Source organism: Triticum urartu, chromosome 1A (assembly GCF_056163025.1).
Source record: "Triticum urartu cultivar PI428250 chromosome 1A, HENAU_Tu73, whole genome shotgun sequence".
NCBI classification, from domain to species: Eukaryota; Viridiplantae; Streptophyta; class Magnoliopsida; order Poales; family Poaceae; genus Triticum; species Triticum urartu.
This window is the reverse complement of record NC_141873.1, coordinates 549,005,689-549,025,488: the sequence shown is the minus strand read 5'-3', so window position 1 is coordinate 549,025,488 and position 19,800 is coordinate 549,005,689. Positions and strand designations below refer to the sequence as shown.

Here is a 19,800-nt window from a genome sequence, read left to right as displayed (position 1 = left end):
TTTCTCGCCTCTGGCTTGCCCAGGGCGGAGCCTTGAATTTTCAGGTTGGATTTTGCAATGCCCAGCCTGCGGTTTGTGCCACAATTTTTCATACGGTCGTATAGGCTCACGAGCTGCATTCGTGTGTTGTTCAACATTCTTGTTGGTGCATTTATACCGTCGTAATATTTGGGTCTTCATCATACTTCTGTAGGTGAACCATGCTTAGCAGGACCTACTGCACTTATATTTCAGTCATCAGGATTTCACAAAAATAAAATCACAAGAAAACCAAAAACAGACCAGAAAAGAAAAGAAAAGGAACAAAAGAATTAAAAAACAAGGGCATAGCCATCGCCGGATCAACAGAGGCCCCCCGTCGTGACAGAGCTCAATACGTCGGCGTGGAAGCGCTGTTCTTAGACCACCTGGTCCACAACATGAACTCGAGCCCGATGACGGTGATGAGGAGGATGGCGAGGTTGAAACCATAGCCGATCTTCCACGAGTCGTGGCCGCCGCCGACGTGGATCCCGAGCACGATGTTGACGGCGGCGAAGAAGAGCACCAGCCTGCCCGACCAGTGGTGGTACCAGTTCCAGTACTTGCGGTACTTGGAGTCCGTGTTGGGCCTTAGGAAGAATGCCAGAACCTGTCAACAGTTTTTTGCACAACATTCAGAATCTACCATTCGAGACATACACCTGAGCATGAAAGCATAGCAGTGAGTGACTGGTCTACCTGCAGGATGCCGAGGAAAAGGATGAAGATGCCGAGGCCGCGGTGCGCCGGGATGTCGGCCTGGATCTTGCTGTACAGCGCCACGCCGGCGACGACCCCGGCGAGGCCGATGATGAAGGCGGCGAACTGGATGCCGACGTGGAGGTAGAACCAGAGCGGGTCCATGCGCCGGAAGTAGCGCGCCAGGATGGCGCCGATGGGCATGAGGATGCCCCAGGCGAAGAGGTTGAGCCCTCCGTGCGCCCGCCGAAGGCCGTAGGGGAAGGGCCCGTCGGCGAATCCTTTCCCTGCATGCACATCGGCCAACACGTACGCTGTAAGATCTTCTGAATCTTCTGAATAGAGTAATGATAATGTTGAAAAAAGGCATTCTGTCGTACGGCATGATGTTGATCTGGCAACTATGCTATGTAAAGGTGGTGCAACCGACGATGCTTAAAGAAACAACAAACTTTTCCTCAAAAAATTGAAAACTTTTCCTGGTAACCGACACATGATCAACTTTATCGAGCTTGCAACTAAGAAATTGCATATAAACAGTTCGTATCTTAGTTACCAGTTGTGAAGTCGAAGGTGAAGGAGGTCTTGTCCTGGTGCTTGGAGAGCTTGTTCTTGACGGGGACGCCGGGGCCGAAGGCGAGGATGATGTGCTGGTGGGAGAGGCGGTAGGAGAACTTGAGCTGAAACGCGACGTAGATCTTGGCCTGCTGCACGACGACGGTGTGGTCGTGGTTGTTGGAGACGAGGAAGCCGCGGTCGACGACGGCGGCCTTGGAGCCGGACTTGGAGCGGAGGGAGAACTGGCGGATGTGGGGGAGGCCCTTCTTGCCCATCCACCCGACCATGGCGCTGGAGCCGATCATGAGGCCGTCCCGCGAGAAGCCCATCCCCACCCACCCCGTGCTGTACATGGTCGACAGCACCACCCGCAGCACGTTGTTCTTGTCCTGGTGGTACTGCAAATCGCATGCAAATCAATTGATTGTTACTATTGCGGTGGTGAGCTGATAGCTACTACTAGATCGTCTGAGTTGTGAGAAGTGCACATGGCACTCGAGGTATCAGGACAGACAGACGCTTATTATCCCATTACAGCTTGGTCCCCTGCTTTTCACCGTACCAAATTGCTCTGATCTGACACTACCATGCCAACTCTAGCCCATTGAATTGAATCATTGAGAAAATGAGTAATGATTCATGGATATCTGCAGCTTTACCAGTACTGCTATTATTTCCTCGCATGAACTTTCTTATCACTAGTTCTGTACCACAGGTAAGCTAGCCATAACTTGAACAGGGTCTCAAGAAGCCTACATTCTACAGCTAGATCTCAACCATCTACCATCAGGAGCAGAACAATGGCGACATACCCGGAGCACGAAGTTGTTCCAGACGGGCTGGCAGGCGAGGCCAGAGTAGTTGCCGACGAGCGCGAACGGCAGGTCGCCGCTGCAGCTGTCCATCTGCGCCGTCGCCGCCGGCGCCAGCACAGACACCAGCACGGCGGCCAGCGCCGCCGCGGCGACCACCACACGCACCATGCTGATCTCACTAGCTCTCTCCTCCGTCGGTGGCAGAATGACAGTGGTGGCCGCACAGCAATGCCAGGGACACAACGACGGCGCAAGAACGTGTTAGCTGCGCGGCTGCGGTGCGGGAGGAGAGGAGTTTAGGAGGCGGGGAGGGGGGTTGGGAGGTTGCAGTCGGTTGGTAGTGCCGATCTTTTTAATCTCTGCTGTTGAGGTTGTTGCCGGTGGCGCGTCAGTGCACCACACAGTGTCACTGCGGCTGGGGGCGCCCTATGATTGATCGGGGTGTCGGGGAAGCGTGGTTGGTGGCGGCGCCGGTTTGGGAGTCCCTCTCGCCCGATCGGCGCGCGCGCGCGCGTGTGTGGTGTCCTCGCCGCTCAGATCTGGATGGAGGTTCGGGGGCCGGACGGGGAGGGTGGTGGAGTGCGAAGGTGGCAACAGGCGCGCGGTGTGCGCTCGTGTCGCCGTACCACGGTGATGCGAGAGCGGTGTGCCGGCGGTGCTTTCTGGGAGCGGTGGTGGGCAGCGGAGCGCGTCTGGCTTTGACCTCTGCCGTGTGGATGATGCTCGTATGAGTGTCGGTCAAGCTCGGACGGTCCTGTGACGAAGACGGCACTGGCCGATGCGGATGTAGGAGTACGGCGGGATGTACTGTGGCGCGGTTGTTGCCGAAGAAACCTAGCCGAATAACATGAAACGGGTGTGGCAAGGTGGACTGACTAACATGCAAGAGAGAAACAAAAAACTATTTTATTTATTTATTATAATTTTTGCATAGATTTTAAGGTCAAATCTCACGGATATAGTATCGATTGAGACTTAATGAGTCTCAATCGACTAAAACTTAGCAAGACTGTAACATGAAATCCTTCTATGAAAGGTGTATGTTTAATGTACACTGTTTTTATTCAAGACTGTCTCCAAGAATTATGGGCTTAATGCGTGCATAATGAGGCTCTAAAATTTCTAGAATGGGAGTTTGTTAGAGGTTTGTACAAGGTGGATTATAGTTGGATTTGAAGTCGTACGGTGTGTAGACAGGATAGGAAGCCGTGTCCAAGTAGGACACTAGTATCATATGCATCTTATATAATAAGAGGGTAGACACACTATGTAACCTACGCCAACATAATGACATAAGCACGCGGGGGAGCTGGAGGTATGTGCCAGCGCCCGCACGGCCGCTGTGCGGTATTGTAGCAGCGTCACGGGGAGAAGAGCCTCAGGCCCCGGAGGTGTAGCCATGATGGTGAACCTCGTTAACAAATATCTATGTCATGCTTGTGTGATTGATTGGTCCTTGATAGATCAACTATGTGCCCCGGATTATTTTACCAAGTGGTATCATGAGTAAGGTTCAATTTGAGGTTGCGGCTATTGATCTAGAGGTGGAGCAGAATTCGTCGAATTGATCGGTGGTCGAGTAGTGCGACCAGGAAAGATCAATGGAATGGTGGGAGTTCTGCTCGTGTCAAAAGTAATCGGAAGAAGCAGGCGGCGGCTTCGTGAGGCACTCGGCGAGATTGGATCGTGTTGCACCAAGTCACGCGTGCAGCCGAAGGCCAGTGGCGGAAGATCGCGCGTACGGCGGCAAATGCATACGGATGGATCGGTCCACCGATCGAAAACGAAAGGCGGCTGATGTACTCAGATGCGACGGCACAAGACACGGGCCTCGTGTTGAACCCTATTTGACGCGCGCGTGCGTCGAGAAGAGGCGGCTTTGCTGAAGCAGTGGTGCAGCTGCGCGCAACGGGCCGGCCCACTTCGCGAGTTAAACCTTCTAGAAGGTTCCCTAAACTGGGTTTTTTTGCCTATTTTCTGATTTTTTTCTTGTTTCTTTATTCATTTTCTGTTTTTATTTATTTTTATTTTTCCTTCTATTTTTATTTTATCCTTTTTCGTTCTTATTTTCATCATCTTTTTTGAAAAAAAGTTTGAAATTCCGTATTTTTCTCCATGATTTCAGAAAACGTTCACTGTTTTTAAATTTTGTTCACAATTCAGAATTTGTTCAGCATACATTACAGAAATGTTAAATGTATATTTTAAATTAGTTCAGCGTGTATCACAAGAATGTTTAGTATGTATCTAGAATTTTTCAATTTTTATACTTTAAAAATTGTTCATCTTTTTGAAATTTCGAAATTTGTGTTCAACTTTTCAATAATTGTTCACGTTTGAAAAGTTTGTTCGATTTTCAAAATAAATTGATGGCTTTAAAAAGGGTTTCACGTTTGTTAAATTTTGTTCAGAATGTTCTATTTTTCTGTTCTTGATTTTGTTGAATTGTTCGAAAAAAATAAAAAGTTGTTCGGTCCTTTAAGCTCTCAGGCTACTTGCAAACAAGTGGAAGTTATCAGCCCGATGGTTAGGCTCTAGTCTTCCCGATATTGCTAGCGTCTGGACGAGTTATTGCTAGTGTTGGTTGGTGCTATTCATCGTGAGCAAGGAGAGGGAGAGGCAAAGTCAAGCATACATTGGAGACGTGGTGGAGTTTTGGATCTGTGTGGCCTCGTGCATATGGAAAGGCTGCTAGATGGATCTCCATACTGGCTCTCTTCGTTTGGTACACGTACAGATTATGTACGGGATGCCAGCGGTTGTATGCTGCAATTTGATAAATACGTGGAGTCGCGGGTTCAGATGGAGATCGGCTGGTTCGATCAGCTACGTGTAATCAAGTGTTGCATCAGGACGCGGATGGTATTTTGACATCATGTGACCATGAAGTTGGGGTATTGCCAGTGCCGGCAAAACAGAGAACTTTGATGGCATTTGTGGGTGAATAATCTGCTGAAGCAACGAGATGCTTGATGGTGTAGCGGGATGCCAAGTCCATAAAGATGGATGATCTGCGGCGGATGGCGGCGTGCGTATAAGGCTTGGAGGAGTCCGGAGCACGTCGTGGTAGGGATCATGCATACACAGGGTGTTAAGCAATGCACGAAGATGCGAGGCGTGATGCTCGGCATCGGTCGGTGATGATCGGTGGTTCTCTGCATTAGGGTTTGAGTGTTGTGGGTCCGCGGCCGTAGAGATTCGACCAGGACAGCAGAGGCTCGGTGCGGTGATAGCGGCGAGGTGTGTGGTAAGCACGAGACACAGTGATAGACCAAGGCACTGGTGATCAGACATGTGGTCAGACAAAGTGTGCAGCGATGCTGAAGCAGTGTTGACGAGTACCAGATTCAAGTTGGTGACTGGGTTTATCGGTGCTAATTAATGGACACGAGTTGACCATGTAGAACCTGCGAAAGTGAAGGAAAGTCTTAATGACAGAAGCTGAGAGTACATGGTCGTATATTCTATGATGTTCAGTGCACATGGAAAAATGTTGATGACAAGTACAGAAGAAGGTGGAGTGCTATAGCAGTGGGACATGTCAAAGACTATCCGGGGGAAAAAGGACGAGACAACTGTGAATTTGACTCAGGCTGACACATGGCGGCAGTGAAATCCCTTCAAATTTCAGGCAGACGGTCAAGAAAGGGCAGCTGTTGAGTTCAGGTAACTCTTATATGTGGCGTCCAATATGTGAGTTGTTCACTTTCACGCAAGTCAATAATCGATGTGTGATGGCATTGAGCGGATACTCCGAAAGTTGGGAGCACAAAGTAGAATAAATATGAAATTAATTTTGCTCGAGTGTTGACTGTGAAGAAGACGAGAAGGGACTACAGTTACAGGTAGGGTCATGTGGAGTCGGGTAGTAGCAGCGGTGCTCATGGCATATCGCAAGTCCAATGTACATAGAGGTTTGATGCATGGATGAATCCAAGATGGTGGAGAATATTCGCCGAGGTGCAATTTGTTAGAGTTGTGTCGAATATTATTTATACAAGGTAGGTTATAGTTGGATTTGGAGTCGTACGATGTGTAGACAGGATATTCACCTGCTCAAGCAAATGGAGTTATGAAATGATCATCGTCAAAGAAAATATGAACAAAGTGCAAACATAATCATTCGCAGACAGTTCAGAAAGAAAATCCTTCAAATAGTTCTGTTAGTTTTTGGGCTGCAGTTGGACTCTACACCACCTTCTCGATTGCCTATAGCTTTCTTTGGCGAGTTTTTTTATGGCATGAGACTCTCTTCGTGATGGATTATTTTTTCCAACTATCTGCAATTGCGCAAAGACCAACTACACCCATAATGTAAGCAAGCTATGTGCAGCACTTATAGTAGATGCTCCTTCAATAAATCGCTCTGAAAGGGTGATCGAGAAGGTGAATTGATTGCATATTTTATTCTTTCATGCTCTAGTCGGGTTAAAAGAAAACCTGAATGCATTTCCCAAGGCAAATGACCTGAAACATTCGGACTGAAAACCCCACCCAGGATCACATGACCAGAAGGAAACATGGTGAACCGATCAGGCGATTGAGGCTCTAGGAAAGACTGTGACCAGCGAGCACGTGAAGCATATACACCAAAAACGATCCATCGCGAGTAGATCCTCATGTCATCAAAAGCAAATCCCCAAAGAAAGCTATTGGAAATTATCATTTTCAAGACAAATTGAAACACGATATGAACATAGTCATTTGCAAATAGTTGAAGAAAAAATACTTCAAACAGTTCGCTTAACTTTTGGGCTGCAGTTGGTCCCTACGCCAATTGCTGCAGCGGGTCATCTAGTCTCTATAAAGGCACCTAACCGCGGAAGCACAAATTTGAGCAGTCTTTGAAATTAGGGGTATATGTGAGTAGTGGGTTCCAGTTAGGGACTAAAATGTAATGGGTCCAAAAATCATTGTCGACATAACAAGCAACATAGAAAGTTCATAAGAATCATACAAGTAGCATAAAGGAACTTCACAAGTCGATTGCTGACACAACCTCTCAGCATAGAAGATCATCTCCGTGGACGCGTGCTCAAGGGTTGTTTGGGATGAGGAGGGGTATGGTTCGTCATAGCCTCTATACTTACAGGGGCACGTACAATTATTTTTGTTAGTATTGTAGGCAAAGAATTTCATCGGATAATGGTGTTGCTCTAGTATTCATGATTTTGGCTCATATCTTGGAAAGGAACTAACATTAGGCCTGATATACTAACCTTGCACATGACAACAGCAACACCACGATGACAATAAACCGGAAAAAGGTGACAGTCTAGCCAGAAAGAACTTTAACATATGAATTCGTATGGAACCATAAAGATGAGCAATCATTTATCACCAAGGAAAGTAATAAACATAAACATGTCATGACTCTCGAATCACATAACTCATAATTTATTAGTCAAATTTTGGGTAAAAATTAGGCTCAACATTCCAAGGATTTGCCCGGAAGGAGAAACATAAGCCACTACTCCCGTCGTTCCTAAATATAAGTCTTTTTAGAGATTTCTATATGGACTACGTATGGATGTATATAGATCGACGAGTGTACGTTCACTTATTTTGCTCCGTATGTAGTTCATATTGAAATCTTTAAAAAGACTTATATTTTGGAACAGAGAGAGTATATCACTGATCTACCGGTACCAACTTCCCGATATGGCATCGACTACAGGGCCCTAGAACCTCGAATTGTACAGATGAGGGAACTCTTTCCTTGATGTATCTACCTGCAGTCTCCATGGCTCTATGAGCTTCCTCGAGAGCTCTCTTGCTCATTGGCCAGCATCGGCCAATTGTTCTTGTTGTCGGGAATTTGCCACTGTTACAAGTACATCTATCGTAGCCATATGTTGTGTCCAGCGTCAGGCGCTCGAGTGAATGTGTTCTATCAAGGATGTGAACTATGAGCTCAACCAGGCTCTTGGCTGAACAGAATCCCGTGATCATCACCTTCCTAAGGTTGTTATGCCGGCACTCTGGATTTTTTCGTCGGTATTCATCATCATCTCCAACACCAGGAACCTGCTCTAGCTGAAGATACATATCTAGGATCAGTTACCATTCTTCTGATAACCAAGTGTAATACATTAATAGCATAGATAGCTATGAGAAATGTAGATTGTGACTTACACGTAGAATGAAAGATTCCAAGGCAGGAGAAGCGTCAAGAAAAGAAACCAGAGTGAAGACATCATAGTTTGGGGAGAAGTAGTGCCTGAGTATAATTTCCAAGTTCTTGAGGTGGGGGAGCTTGGATGACAGCATGGGAGTGTTGGCATCCTGGAAAATGAATCATAAGATTAATCATGTTTTATTGCAACAATACAAGTCTTACATATATATACGTACTTGAACAGTCCTTATAATTTGATCATTGAGACTTTAAAACCAACACGTACCTCACTACAACCGTACAGGGTGAGGCTCTCAACATTTTGTGCGATGAACGGAAGGCTAAAGCGAGCATGAGAGAGAATACCAGATAGGCCGACAGCCGAAATGTAAACATTCTTAAGTTGCGAAGAATTTCTGACATAGATAACTGGGGTCCCGCCATAGTGAAAAGAGCAGAGCTGTGGAGCATCTATCTGTACCACCCGCACCATCTTACAATATTTAACACTGAGGAACTTGAGCTGTTGCAGCGTATAGGGTATTTTCAAGCAAGTTATCCCACTGCAATAAAAGAGCTCAAACCGCTCGAGGGCGGATGATTTCAAGAGCAAGTGCCCTAATGCTTCCTCGGCAATATGGACAAAAGACAGACGCAAACTTTTCAATCTTCTCAAGCAACCAAGTGTTGATGTGGGATGAAATGCGCAAGCCAAGAGGCTAAGAGACTGAATTGAAGTTGCAGCTGCCTCATCAGATAATACCGAACAAGGAAAGTTGTAGCTTTTTTTCATGACTGAAGGCATCACCAAGCAAAGTTCTTGGATCCCAGGCCTCATGGCGATTCGGAGCCACCTGTCCAGGTAGGAGGCCTTTATATTACTGCAATTGATAAGTTCAAGTTTAAGTGTCTTCACCGTCACCCCATTGGCATAATGGTTTCTAAGAATTTTGTCAATTTTGAGAACAAAATCGGTTGTTCTTTCCTCAAAATTTTCGTGATCAAAACAAAGGGCATTGTCAATGAGTATGAGGTTGGAATAGTGTCTCCAGCAGTGCAGCAATCCACGGGACACGCAGGCAGCACGGGCAGCGTCTTCTATTGGCAGGAGAGAATGTATACGATGCAAGATGTCCTGCAGAACCAATTTTGAAAAGTTCAACAATTAGATTGTAGCCAGTATCAGACTGCAATAAATAACACCGCCGGCCGCGGATTCATTGCCAAAACTCCTATATGATGCCCATGTGCATCATAATCCTGTGCTAGCAGTTGCGATAAAAAGTTACTTGTAACTAGGATACTTGGTCGCCGGCTACACTACACACATACCTCTGGGAGTTCCTCAAAACCAAGTTGGCGTGCCATATTTTCGGCACCTTGACCTTGTTGGCAGGTTGCAGCATCTGTTTCAGCTGATGGAACCTTTGACCCACTACCAGCTGCAACACCGTGGAGTATGTAAGTATGTCTCAATCTTGCTCATGCAACTCAAATTTTGCAAGAGAGAATTATGAATGGTCACGAAACAGAGATGCTTGAACAAGGAAAGGTAAAAACATGATGCACATAAGCTGAAATAGACAGTAACTCAAATAATCTGAAATTTGCCGACATTGTTTATCTAGGATTTTGTTTACAAGAATAACACATTAGAGGAGTTTGCAGTATGTAGGATTTCCAGGCTGAACCGACGACTGGGGCGCAGTGAGATAGAGAGCATACGTATTTTTGCAGGAGTATGGAGTTTCCGCTGCCGACGACGGTGCCGATGCCGATGCCGACGCCGTGCCCTATGCAATGCATCGTGGATCGCGGCGAATCGGGAAAGGAATCGTAGAGAGCCTGTGTGCCGACGAGCGGGGGACATGGGGAGTCGACGATCTCGCGGTGCGAGCCTGCGACGGGAATTCACCGTCGTCCGCCGTTCAGAAGCCTTGTCCAACTCAAATCCCACTCCGGGTCAGCCGTCAAAGTATTTTTTGTAGAGAAAGGCCGGCGACCCGCACCCGCACCGGCGCTCTAGCCGGCCCAGTTACCGATTTAACAGTCTTTTTTTATAGGTCAGTTTTATTTTTAGCTACAAGATGGGCAAACCCTATTCCGCGCCTTCAGCGTTCATTGTAGTCTTTTCCGCAAATGGGCGCACACCCCCTTCGTGCTGGGCCAGCCCGTTTACCCTTTCTTTTTTGGTATGTTATAAATGGCAAAAAACTGCCCGCGCGTGTGACTCGAACCAGCGACCTCCACGTTAAGAGTTCGCGATGGTAGCCAACCAGAAAAGTAACCTAATGTGATGCGAAGCAACATGTGGCTATATGGTTAGGAGAACGGTGGTATCCCCGGCCCACTAAGGTTTAAGTCCTGGTGCTCGTATTATCCTAGATTTTTTCAGGATTTTTTGCGATGCGTGTTGAGTGGGAGGAGACGTTTCCGTCGACTATGAAACGTCTCGTCAATCTCAAGATGATATCTCGGCTCAGGCCATCGAAGATGCTCATATAGTTAGAGTGTGCATGTGTGTTTATAGAGGTTAGTGTACGCGCATATAAGCGTCTTCGTCTTTACTGTCCAGGATCGCGTCATCACATACAATTTTTTGAATACAACTATGTGCTATGAAGCACATATGGTTCATTTGACTAAAACGTGTGCGACTGTTCAATTCATTGAATACGCTTCTTTCAGTAGAACTGTGTGCAAGGAATCTTGTACACTTTCCTTCCCCAATTCTGCTTGGTGTATTGATCAACACACATGTTTTATTTTTTCGGGGCACAGTTTGTTTTCTATACCATGTGTGATGTTGTCATCACACACAGCTTGGCGTTTGAATGTGCGATAGGAGGGCTTAATAAGACTCACCTGCACTAGTGAGCTATAATTTTTCTTGAGTTGTTGAGCTACCCATTAAAGGGCATGAGTGACAAATGTGTTTATGCATCCTTGAGTTTAGTATTCATATTTTTTTATATTGTATTTTTATTAGGTATAAATAGTCAAGACCCGCATACATGATTATTGGTACACCAATACATTTATTGGTAGAGCGACTGTAACACTTAGGCTAGCCATAGTGGGGATAACTTAGGTAGTAACTTAACAAATCCCAAGACAATTTTACTTTATGTGGCAAGTATTTAATGAGAAAAGAGGTAGTTGTGGTAACATAAGAGTAAGTACAATAAGGTGATGTAGGCGGGCTGTAAGGCTTTAAATAATATATTTTTGCTTAGTTGGATGAGAGAGAAAAGATGAAAGAAAAAAAGCAGGCTACAAACTTACAGCCGGCTATAGCACAAGCTCCAACACCTTTTGTGAGAGAAACATGTGGGCCATATATTAATGATGTAGTATACTAGTATGACTAACTATTGTATGAGTGGGCTATAGGATTCGCTATAAGTGATATTGTAAATTCATATAGCCGGCTGCTGGCTATACTATTAACTATATTATAATATGTTATTGTAACATAACACTTTCCGAGGAAAAATGAGTCTATGAGCTAATAAATGAAGCAATCTATGACATTACTACTATGTTACTTTACACTATGAAGGTGATAACTTAGACAAGTGTCATATGCATGACACTAGTATATGCATGACACTAGTAGGCATGCATATGACACTAGTCTAAGTTACTACCCCCATAGTGCAAAGTAACATAGTACTCCCTCCGGTCCTTTTTACTCCGCACATTAGATTTGTCCGAAGTCAAAGTTTGCTAAGTTTGACCAAATTTATATTAGAAAATATTAAGATCTATAACATCTAATAAATATAATATGAAAATATATTCCGAGATGGATCTAATAATAAATGTGTTGTTATGTGAATGTTAATAATTTTTTGTATAAACTTGGTCAAAGTTGGATGAGATTGACTTCAGACAAACCTAATATGCAGAGTAAAAAGGACCGGAGGGAGTACTAGTGTCATAGATGGTTTCATTTATTAGCTCATAGACTCATTATGCCTTGGGAAGCGCTATGTTACAGTAAACACGTGCCACATAAGCAAAATTGTCTTGATTTGTGTTAAGTTACTACATAAGTTACCCCCACTATGGCTAGCCTTAGACTAGCCATAGTGTGACTAACATAGGGAGTAACATAGATGACACATAAGCAAAAAAGATGATATGGCAGTTAATTAATGAGGAGAGAGACAAATTGAGTAACATAGCTAGTTACTAACACTATGAGTTCGGCTGGTTGTAATGGGGAGTATCATATACTAGTATCATGCATATGATACTAGTATATGACACTGCCTCCGTAATGCATAGTATCATAAGTTACTATCTTATGTTGCCTTATTAATCGTCATGCATGACACAAATAGTACATTATTTAATATGATACGGTATCATGCATGATACCACTTATGATACTCCTATTATGACCAGTCTTATAACATCACACATACCAAGACATGATGTGTTTACAACCTAATAAATAAAGTATTGCATGATATTACACATATATTATTCCTCACTATAGAGGTAGTAACATAGAGACGAGTAACATATGCATGTTACTAGTCTAAGTTACTCCCCACTATGGTGTTTCAGGCGGAGTTTTTTTGGTGATCTGCTGGAGATAGTCTAAGATTGGTACTGTATTAATATTGAGCAGTCTCACATACATTTTCCAACCAGGTAACAGTTATAAATTTGGGAATGAGATTATCATGTTTTTGTTTTCTAATATTTTCTAGTGTGACTGGCATACTTGCATTGAAGGCTGCCTCGGTTTGTCGCTGAGTTGGCATTATTGCTGCTTGTTGAGAGAATACACCTAGATTCATGTTTTGGCTGGTTGGATGACCATGGCTACACATGATGTTGAACTAGTAAAGCAAACATTTGATACTCCTGCTCTTCCTAAGGCTGGCCATAGTGGGGGTAACATAACTAGTATCATATACTTGAGACTCACAAACATGCTTACGTGGCAGGAAATTAAAGAAGAGAGAAAGAATCATAGTAACATAGGTAGATATCGTAACATAATAAATGCTATGCTAGTATGTGTCATGCATGGCAATAAATGAGACCATCTATGATACTATGCACTATAGATGTAGTATCATACACTAGTATCATATGTATGATGCTAGTATATGTTACTCCCCACTATGACCAGCCTAAGCAGGATCTCAAATCAAATTAATGAGCAATCGTGTGCCCCCTTATGTGATTAATAATGACGATTGGATCACTTATATACTACCCATTGTTTCCAGTAGTATGATGTAGTACCGTAAAAAGTCTCTACTTTTACATAGCTCGACGTGGACGGAACACAAGGAAGGAGATGCTGAAGAACAGAAGAAGAACACTCATCAAATAAAGCTCACGAACGGTTGATGAGGCCCTGCCACATGGTGGGGGTGAGAAATTGTCCATGTGTCTGCAGAGCTTCTGCGTGCAAAGCAACTTTAGCCTCTCGAGGTTATACTTGTTCGCCGCTACAAGCAGACGTTGAGCCATCACCATCACGTCAACACCCTCTTCCATTTCTGGCAGCGAGTCTGTGTAAATGAAATGGAGCATGGTCTTGAACACTCTAGCTTCCATGTCAGTGATGCGCACAGAAGCAGCACCGGCCTTCTCCTTCTTTGGTCCAAGAAGCTCCGCCATGAACACCGATGACCGAGCGGCGAGCACGCACCTGTGCGCCGCAATCCTCTCGCCCCCCACCTCAAATGTGACATCAGCCCCGTCGCCGGTGGAGAGGAGCCGGCCAAAATGGCGGTGCATGTCAGAAGGAGGCGCGGCGGCAAGCAGCGAGATGGGCTCCGTGAAGATCTCCCTGGGCACCGTGATTTCGCACATGACACTGAAAGCATCGTCCTTGAGGTAAACCGATTCCTCCAAGTCCTTGCTGGTGATGAGCTGAGGACAGCCCCATGGTCCTGTGTTGCTCGAGAAGGTGTGGCATGTTTGGCTGTCCGCGCCATGCGACGGCACCGGCTCCCCATCCTCGTCGAGCAAACTGATCTTGCAGCGGGCATCGACTTCGTCGTCACTATCGGTATGAACAAGATGGAGATAGATGGATATCCAGCCAGCTTGGTCGGCCGTGTGACCGTCCGGGAAGTACCTCATGAACCAGCGGTGGCGCCCAACAACGAAGGTCTCGGACGTGACGCCTTTGCCGTTGACGAGGCACTTGGTGTGGGAGTAGCCGTCGATCTTGAGGACGTGCGAGCGGGAGATGGGCAGTGGCCGGGCAACGATGGCCGAAGCGGTCTGCCACGGCATGCCGCCGCCGCCGCCGCCGGCAGAAGGCAGGGACATGGCGAAACCTGGAAAGAACGTGAGTATTTCGTCGCTGGGAATAATGGCAGACGAGTGTGGAAGCTTGGGGGGTTCTTTCTTATAGACGGGGGACTGGCTGATTGGTCTGCATTAATCGCGCGCATCACACGAGCAGTCGGCCAGCGCAGTACTGGGGCGTGCTCCCGCGCACGCCGCCCGAGTGGACGCCGCATGTATCGGTGAGTGTGATGAGCGGCCGTTCGCGCCGGCGTGTACCTTTGCCGAGGAGACGCATGCATGAATGTCAATACGTAGCTGAGTTTTTTTTTTCAAATATATAACTGCATGCATATGCATAGCAACACCAATCGGGCAGTCGCGGGAGCGTGTACCTCAACTGGCCGGGAATGCAACGATCGATAACGAGAAGGACCGACGCTCGTCCGATCTCAGAGTGAGATCTGTTCCGTCGCGAGCCGTCCGATTGCTTCTTCCTCGTGCGGTAAGCGTTGGTTCTGTCCCTGCCTGCTCCCTCACACGTCCAGCACCGACGACAACGGGCGCAGCAACCAGCGAGGCTTTGTACTAGCCGAGAAAATGAAGGTTTGGGAGCGTCTGCTTGTAGTCGTCGTCAGGTGATCTACGGATCTGGATGTAATTTTTATTTCTAGTGTTCGTTGCACTGTCATGATTGAAGATGAATAGATTGGAAGTTTTTCCGTAAAAAAAGGCCGCGGAGAAGAAGGTGGTGCACAGAGTCCATGGGGCTCCGCTCGAGTACGAAGATCCTTCAAGGTGGGTTGCCATATAATTGGTACCAGGCAATTTTGGGAAGTTTCCAAGGACGATTTTCGAATGAGGATGCCTCCGCACGGTTTTGGTAAGGTTTGGGTAGGTTATGTGCGTCTTTTTTTTTTTACTTTCCTTTTTCTTTTCCTTTGTTTTTCTCCATAGATTTTCACCGATTTTTCTTTTGGTTGTCTTGTTTGTTCTTTAAGTTGTTCAGCATTTTCAAAAAATGTTCAAAGCAATTCACTAAAAATTTACAAACATTTTTAATAGAACAATTTTCTAAATTTCATGACATTTAATATATGTTATGAACACATTTTTATGTAATTGCACAAACATTTTTTTACATTTCATGATTATTTTTTGAAATGTTATGAAACATATTGTTAAACATGTGAACATTTTGGAATTGTACAAGAATAATAAAAATTACACAAACACATTTTTTAAAATGCCATGAACAAAAAAAATTAAATGTGTGAACCTTCTATTAGTATCATGACATTTTTTACACTGCATTAACATTTATTAAACGTGGGGTGAATTTGTGGGGAATTAAATAAATTAATTTTAGAAATATATCTAAAGTATTCTAAAATATAAATAAAGGTTGAAAGTCAAAAAAAATGAACTAACTAATAGGCCTACTCATTAGCTCGTCACTTGAGGCGAGGCTACTTTGCTCGATCTCGCGTCATGCAGGATATAGACGTGCCCCGATCTAAATCCTTCACCTAGCGAGAAGAACAAGTCCCGTTTTCTTTATGGAATGAACTGCCCAACCAGAGCAACTAGTTCACGAGCCCTTCTTCGGGAGCCTCGCAACGATCAGCGCTATTTGGCGCGCTCTCAGTCATTCGCCACGTGTCGCGCTCTGGACGCTTCCTTTGGATTTCGTTTTTTTATTTTTTCGCACGCGTTTTCGGCTTTTTAAACATTTTTTTTGACGTTTTGGTGTTTCCCCCGGTCTTCCTTTGTTTTTCGATCAAAAAAAATTTACGTGAAAAAAACGCATTTTTTTCTTTCGCGAAAGTCACGGTTTTTTTGCGAGAGGTACGGTTGTGCTTTAGCGAGAGTCACGACCGTGCCTTTCGGAAACGAAGAAAAAACGCATTTTTTGTTTTTTTTTTCGCGAGAGTCACGGTTTTGTTTTCACGAGAGGCACGGTTGTGCTTTCGCGAGAGTCACGGCCGTGCCTCTCGGAAGAGGGAAAAACAAAACACGTTTTCTGTTTTTTTTCGCGAGAGTCACGGTTTTGCTTCCACGAGAGGCACGGTTGTGCTTTCGCGAGTCACGGCCGTGCCTCTCAGAAAGGGAAAAAATACGCGTTTTCTGTTTTCTTTTCTTTCGCGAGAGTCACGGTTTTGCTTCCGCGAGAGGCACGGTTGTGCTTTCGCGAGAGTCACGGTCGTGCCTCTTAGAAACAAAAAAAAAACGTGTTTTCTGTTTTTTTCCTTCCAGGAGAGTCACGGTTTTGATTCCATGCAGTGCGCCACTTGTCGCAACCTGCGAGTTTTCTCTTTTTTCGTAGATCCGTTTATTCAAAATATTTTATCTCTTAAACCGTGCGTCCAAATCTCGAACCGTTTTCACCATTGGATTCCTCGCGTCGAAATCTTCAAAACTAGATCCCATGTTGATAGGTTTTGACGAACTTTTTTTTCACGAAAAAAAACCGCGCAAAAAAACCGAACCGGGAGCACGGTTTTTTTCCTTTTCGAAAGAGGCACGCCGTGCCTCTTGCGAAATCACAACCGTGCCTCTCGTGGAAGCAAAACCGTGACTCTCGTGGAAGGAAAAAAAATAGAAAACATGTTTTTTTTCATTTCCGAGAGGCACGGACGTGCCTCTCGCGAAGGCACAACCGTGCCTCTCGCAAAAGCAAAACCGTAACTCTCGTGAAAGAAAAAAAACAGAAAACGCGTATTTTTTTCCCTTTCCTAGAGACACGGCCGTGACTTTCGCGAAAGCACAACCGTGCCTCTCGCGGAAGCAAAACCGTAACTCTCACGAAAGAAAAAAAAGGTGTTTTGTTTTTCTTTTTCCTAGAGGCACGGCCGTGACTTTCGCGAAAGCACAACCGTGCCTCTCGCGGAATCAAAACCGTGACTCTCACGAAAAAATTTAGAAAACGCGTTTTGTTTTTCCCTTTTCTAAGAGGCACGGCCGTGACTCTCGCAAAAGCACAACCGTGCCTCTCGGGGAAGCAAAACCGTGACTCTCGCGAAAGAAAAAAAAACAGAAAACGTATTTTTTCCATTTTCGAAAGGCACGGTCGTGACTCTCGCAAAAGCACAATCGTGCCTCTCGCGGAAGAAAAACTGTGACTTTCGCGAAAGGAAAATAAAAGAAAACGCGTTTTTTTCGCGCAAAAAAAAATTTGAATTTTTTATATCAAAAAGTTAAGAAAGACCGGGGGAAAACCAAAACGTCGAAAAAACTCAGAAAAAACCGTTTAAAAAGCCAAAAACGTGCGGAAAAATAAAAAAATAAAATCCGAAGGAAGCGTCCAGAGCGTGACACGTGGCGAATGGCTGAGAGCGCGCCAAGTGGCACTGATCGTTGCGAGGCTCTCGAAGGAGCGCTCGTTAACTAGTTTTTTTGAGGAAATCTCGCGAAGCTTTATTAAACTGCACCGATGTTTACAGAGATAAAAGATAGATTGCCGGGGTGTCCTAACCAAACATGGCGGCCCACCCCTAGCTTCAAAACATGCTTCGCTAAATTGTGAGCTTCGAAATTCGAGCTCCTAAATTCATGACCAATGTTGCAAACTGCAAAAGAAGCACTGTGCTCCAAGATTTCATGTAGAATGGCTCCATAACAAGTGGGATTCCTTCACTTGAGATATTCAACTACAACCTTACAATCAGAAGCAAGGTGAACGTACTGCACATTCAGATCGTCAGCAAGTGCTAGCCCTTCTGAAAGGATCGATATGGTTGACTAGAGGGGGGGGGTGAATAGTCAACTACCAATTTTTAGCTTTTCTTTACCAAATTAAACTTTGCATCAAATTAGGTTGTCTAGATGTGCAACTAGGTGAGCAACCTATATGATGCAATAACAACAAGCATACAAGCAAGCAAGGGTAGAAATACTAAAGAGCTTGCACAAGTAAAGGTAAGAGATAACCAAGAGTGGATCCGGTGAAGACGAGGATGTGTTACCGAAGTTCCATCCTTTTGAGGGGAAGTACGTCTCCGTTGGAGCGGTGTGGAGGCACAATGCTCCCCAAGAAGCCACTAGGGCCACCGTATTCTCCTCACGCCCTCACACAATGCGAGATGCCGTGATTCCACTATTGGTGCCCTTGAAGGCGGCGACCGAACCTTTACAAACAAGGTTGGGGCAATCTCCACAACTTAATCGGAGGCTCCCAAAAAGACCACGAAGTTTCACCACAATGGAATATGGCTCCGAGGTGACCTCAACCGTCTAGGGTGCTCAAACACCCAAGAGTAACAAGATTCGCTAGGGATGAGTGGGGGAATCGAAAATCCCTTGGTGGAAGTGTAGATCGGAGCCTTCTCAACCACTCCCAAGCAAATCAACAAATTTGATTGGCTAGAGAGATAGATCGGGCGAAAATGAAGCTTGGAGTATTTAATGGAGCTTGGGGGAGGAAGAGGTAGGTGAGAATGAAGAAGGGGACTCCCTTTTATAGTGGGGGCAACAATCCCGTTGCCCCCCACCAACCAGCCCCGCACAGGGCGGTAATACCGCTGAGAGGGGGCGGTACTACCGCCAGGACAACGGTACTGCCGCGCCAGCCAGCGGTACTGCCGCGCTGGGGAGACAAGTAGGGAACGGACCCAAATGCGGTACTACCGCGGTGGTAGGGCGGTACTACCGCTCCTGGAACGGTACTACCGCCACTACAACCGTGACTAGTGCCGCAAAACCCGACACGAGAAAAAGACCTCTCAAATCGAGGCGGTAGGAACCAGACTGCCCAGCGGTACTACGACAGTGGGGTCAAGGGCGGTAGTACCGCTGTGGAGCGGTACTGCCGCTTGTGAACCTTCGGCCGTAGTACCGCAGGTAGTGCGGTACTACCGCTGGGGCGCAAGAGAGAGAGAGAGAAGAATTCTCCCAAAGAATCTGAGGACAAGGCGGAGGTGCCAGGCCCCCAGCGGTACTACTGCTGTGGAGCCACGGGCGGTACTACCGCTGCGGAGCGGTACTGCCGCTTGTGGCTTCTCAGCGGTACTACCGCTGGGTGCGCGGTACTACCGCTTTGACCCAGACAGGACAAGGAAGAGAGAGGAGAGATCTCTTCAATGGAAAGGAAATGCTCGGGGGGTGAGAAGCTGATGTGTACGTGATGATTCCACCCATGCAAAAAACCCAGCGGACCCCCTCTTGATAGTACGGTGCCCTCTACGCAACTAGTCCACCGAGAAAGAAACGAAAGAGCTACACCGTCCTGAAATACACTCCGAGGGGAAGAAGGCGTCTCGTACCAGGGGAGAATCTGTGAATAATTCAAAGCACAAGATTAGTCCGCAAACATGTTGTCATCAA

General features: G+C 45.8%; 3 protein-coding genes across 3 annotated transcripts; all 3 read right to left on the bottom strand.

Annotated features, from left to right (window-relative positions):
- Window positions 1-201: 201 nt before the first annotated feature.
- Window positions 202-2,458, bottom strand: LOC125528484 (cytochrome b561 and DOMON domain-containing protein At3g61750). The gene is made up of 4 exons (XM_048692951.2): window positions 2,091-2,458; window positions 1,277-1,676; window positions 721-1,007; window positions 202-631 (listed from the first exon to the last, which is right to left on the bottom strand). The coding sequence occupies exons 1-4, from the start codon at window positions 2,259-2,261 to the stop codon at window positions 371-373; spliced, it is 1,119 nt and encodes a 372-aa protein (XP_048548908.1). The 5' UTR covers window positions 2,262-2,458; the 3' UTR covers window positions 202-370.
- A 5,266-nt stretch (window positions 2,459-7,724) lies between these two features.
- Window positions 7,725-10,081, bottom strand: LOC147992554 (uncharacterized). The gene is made up of 5 exons (XM_087539065.1): window positions 9,937-10,081; window positions 9,544-9,653; window positions 8,498-9,346; window positions 8,229-8,378; window positions 7,725-8,129 (listed from the first exon to the last, which is right to left on the bottom strand). The coding sequence occupies exons 1-5, from the start codon at window positions 10,079-10,081 to the stop codon at window positions 7,725-7,727; spliced, it is 1,659 nt and encodes a 552-aa protein (XP_087395191.1).
- Window positions 10,082-13,497: 3,416 nt separating this feature from the next.
- On the bottom strand, window positions 13,498-14,544 carry LOC125533097 (BTB/POZ and MATH domain-containing protein 2-like). Its single transcript, XM_087539064.1, has one exon. It carries the CDS (start codon window positions 14,518-14,520, stop codon window positions 13,498-13,500), a length of 1,023 nt encoding a protein of 340 aa, XP_087395190.1. The 5' UTR covers window positions 14,521-14,544.
- Window positions 14,545-19,800: the final 5,256 nt, after the last annotated feature.

Coding starts and splice junctions, on each gene's coding strand:
- LOC147992554 (XM_087539065.1), bottom strand. CDS start 10,081: ATGTCCCCCGCTCGTCGGCACACAGGCTCTCTACGATTCCTTTCCCGA. Junction 9,654..9,936: donor CCATACTCCTGCAAAAATAC/GTATGCTCTCTA, acceptor ACGGTGTTGCAG/CTGGTAGTGGGTCAAAGGTT. Junction 8,379..8,497: donor CCCTGTACGGTTGTAGTGAG/GTACGTGTTGGT, acceptor TTCATTTTCCAG/GATGCCAACACTCCCATGCT.
- LOC125528484 (XM_048692951.2), bottom strand. CDS start 2,261: ATGGTGCGTGTGGTGGTCGCCGCGGCGGCGCTGGCCGCCGTGCTGGTG. Junction 1,008..1,276: donor CACCTTCGACTTCACAACTG/GTAACTAAGATA, acceptor ATGTGCATGCAG/GGAAAGGATTCGCCGACGGG. Junction 632..720: donor TTTTCCTCGGCATCCTGCAG/GTAGACCAGTCA, acceptor AACTGTTGACAG/GTTCTGGCATTCTTCCTAAG.
- LOC125533097 (XM_087539064.1), bottom strand. CDS start 14,520: ATGTCCCTGCCTTCTGCCGGCGGCGGCGGCGGCGGCATGCCGTGGCAG.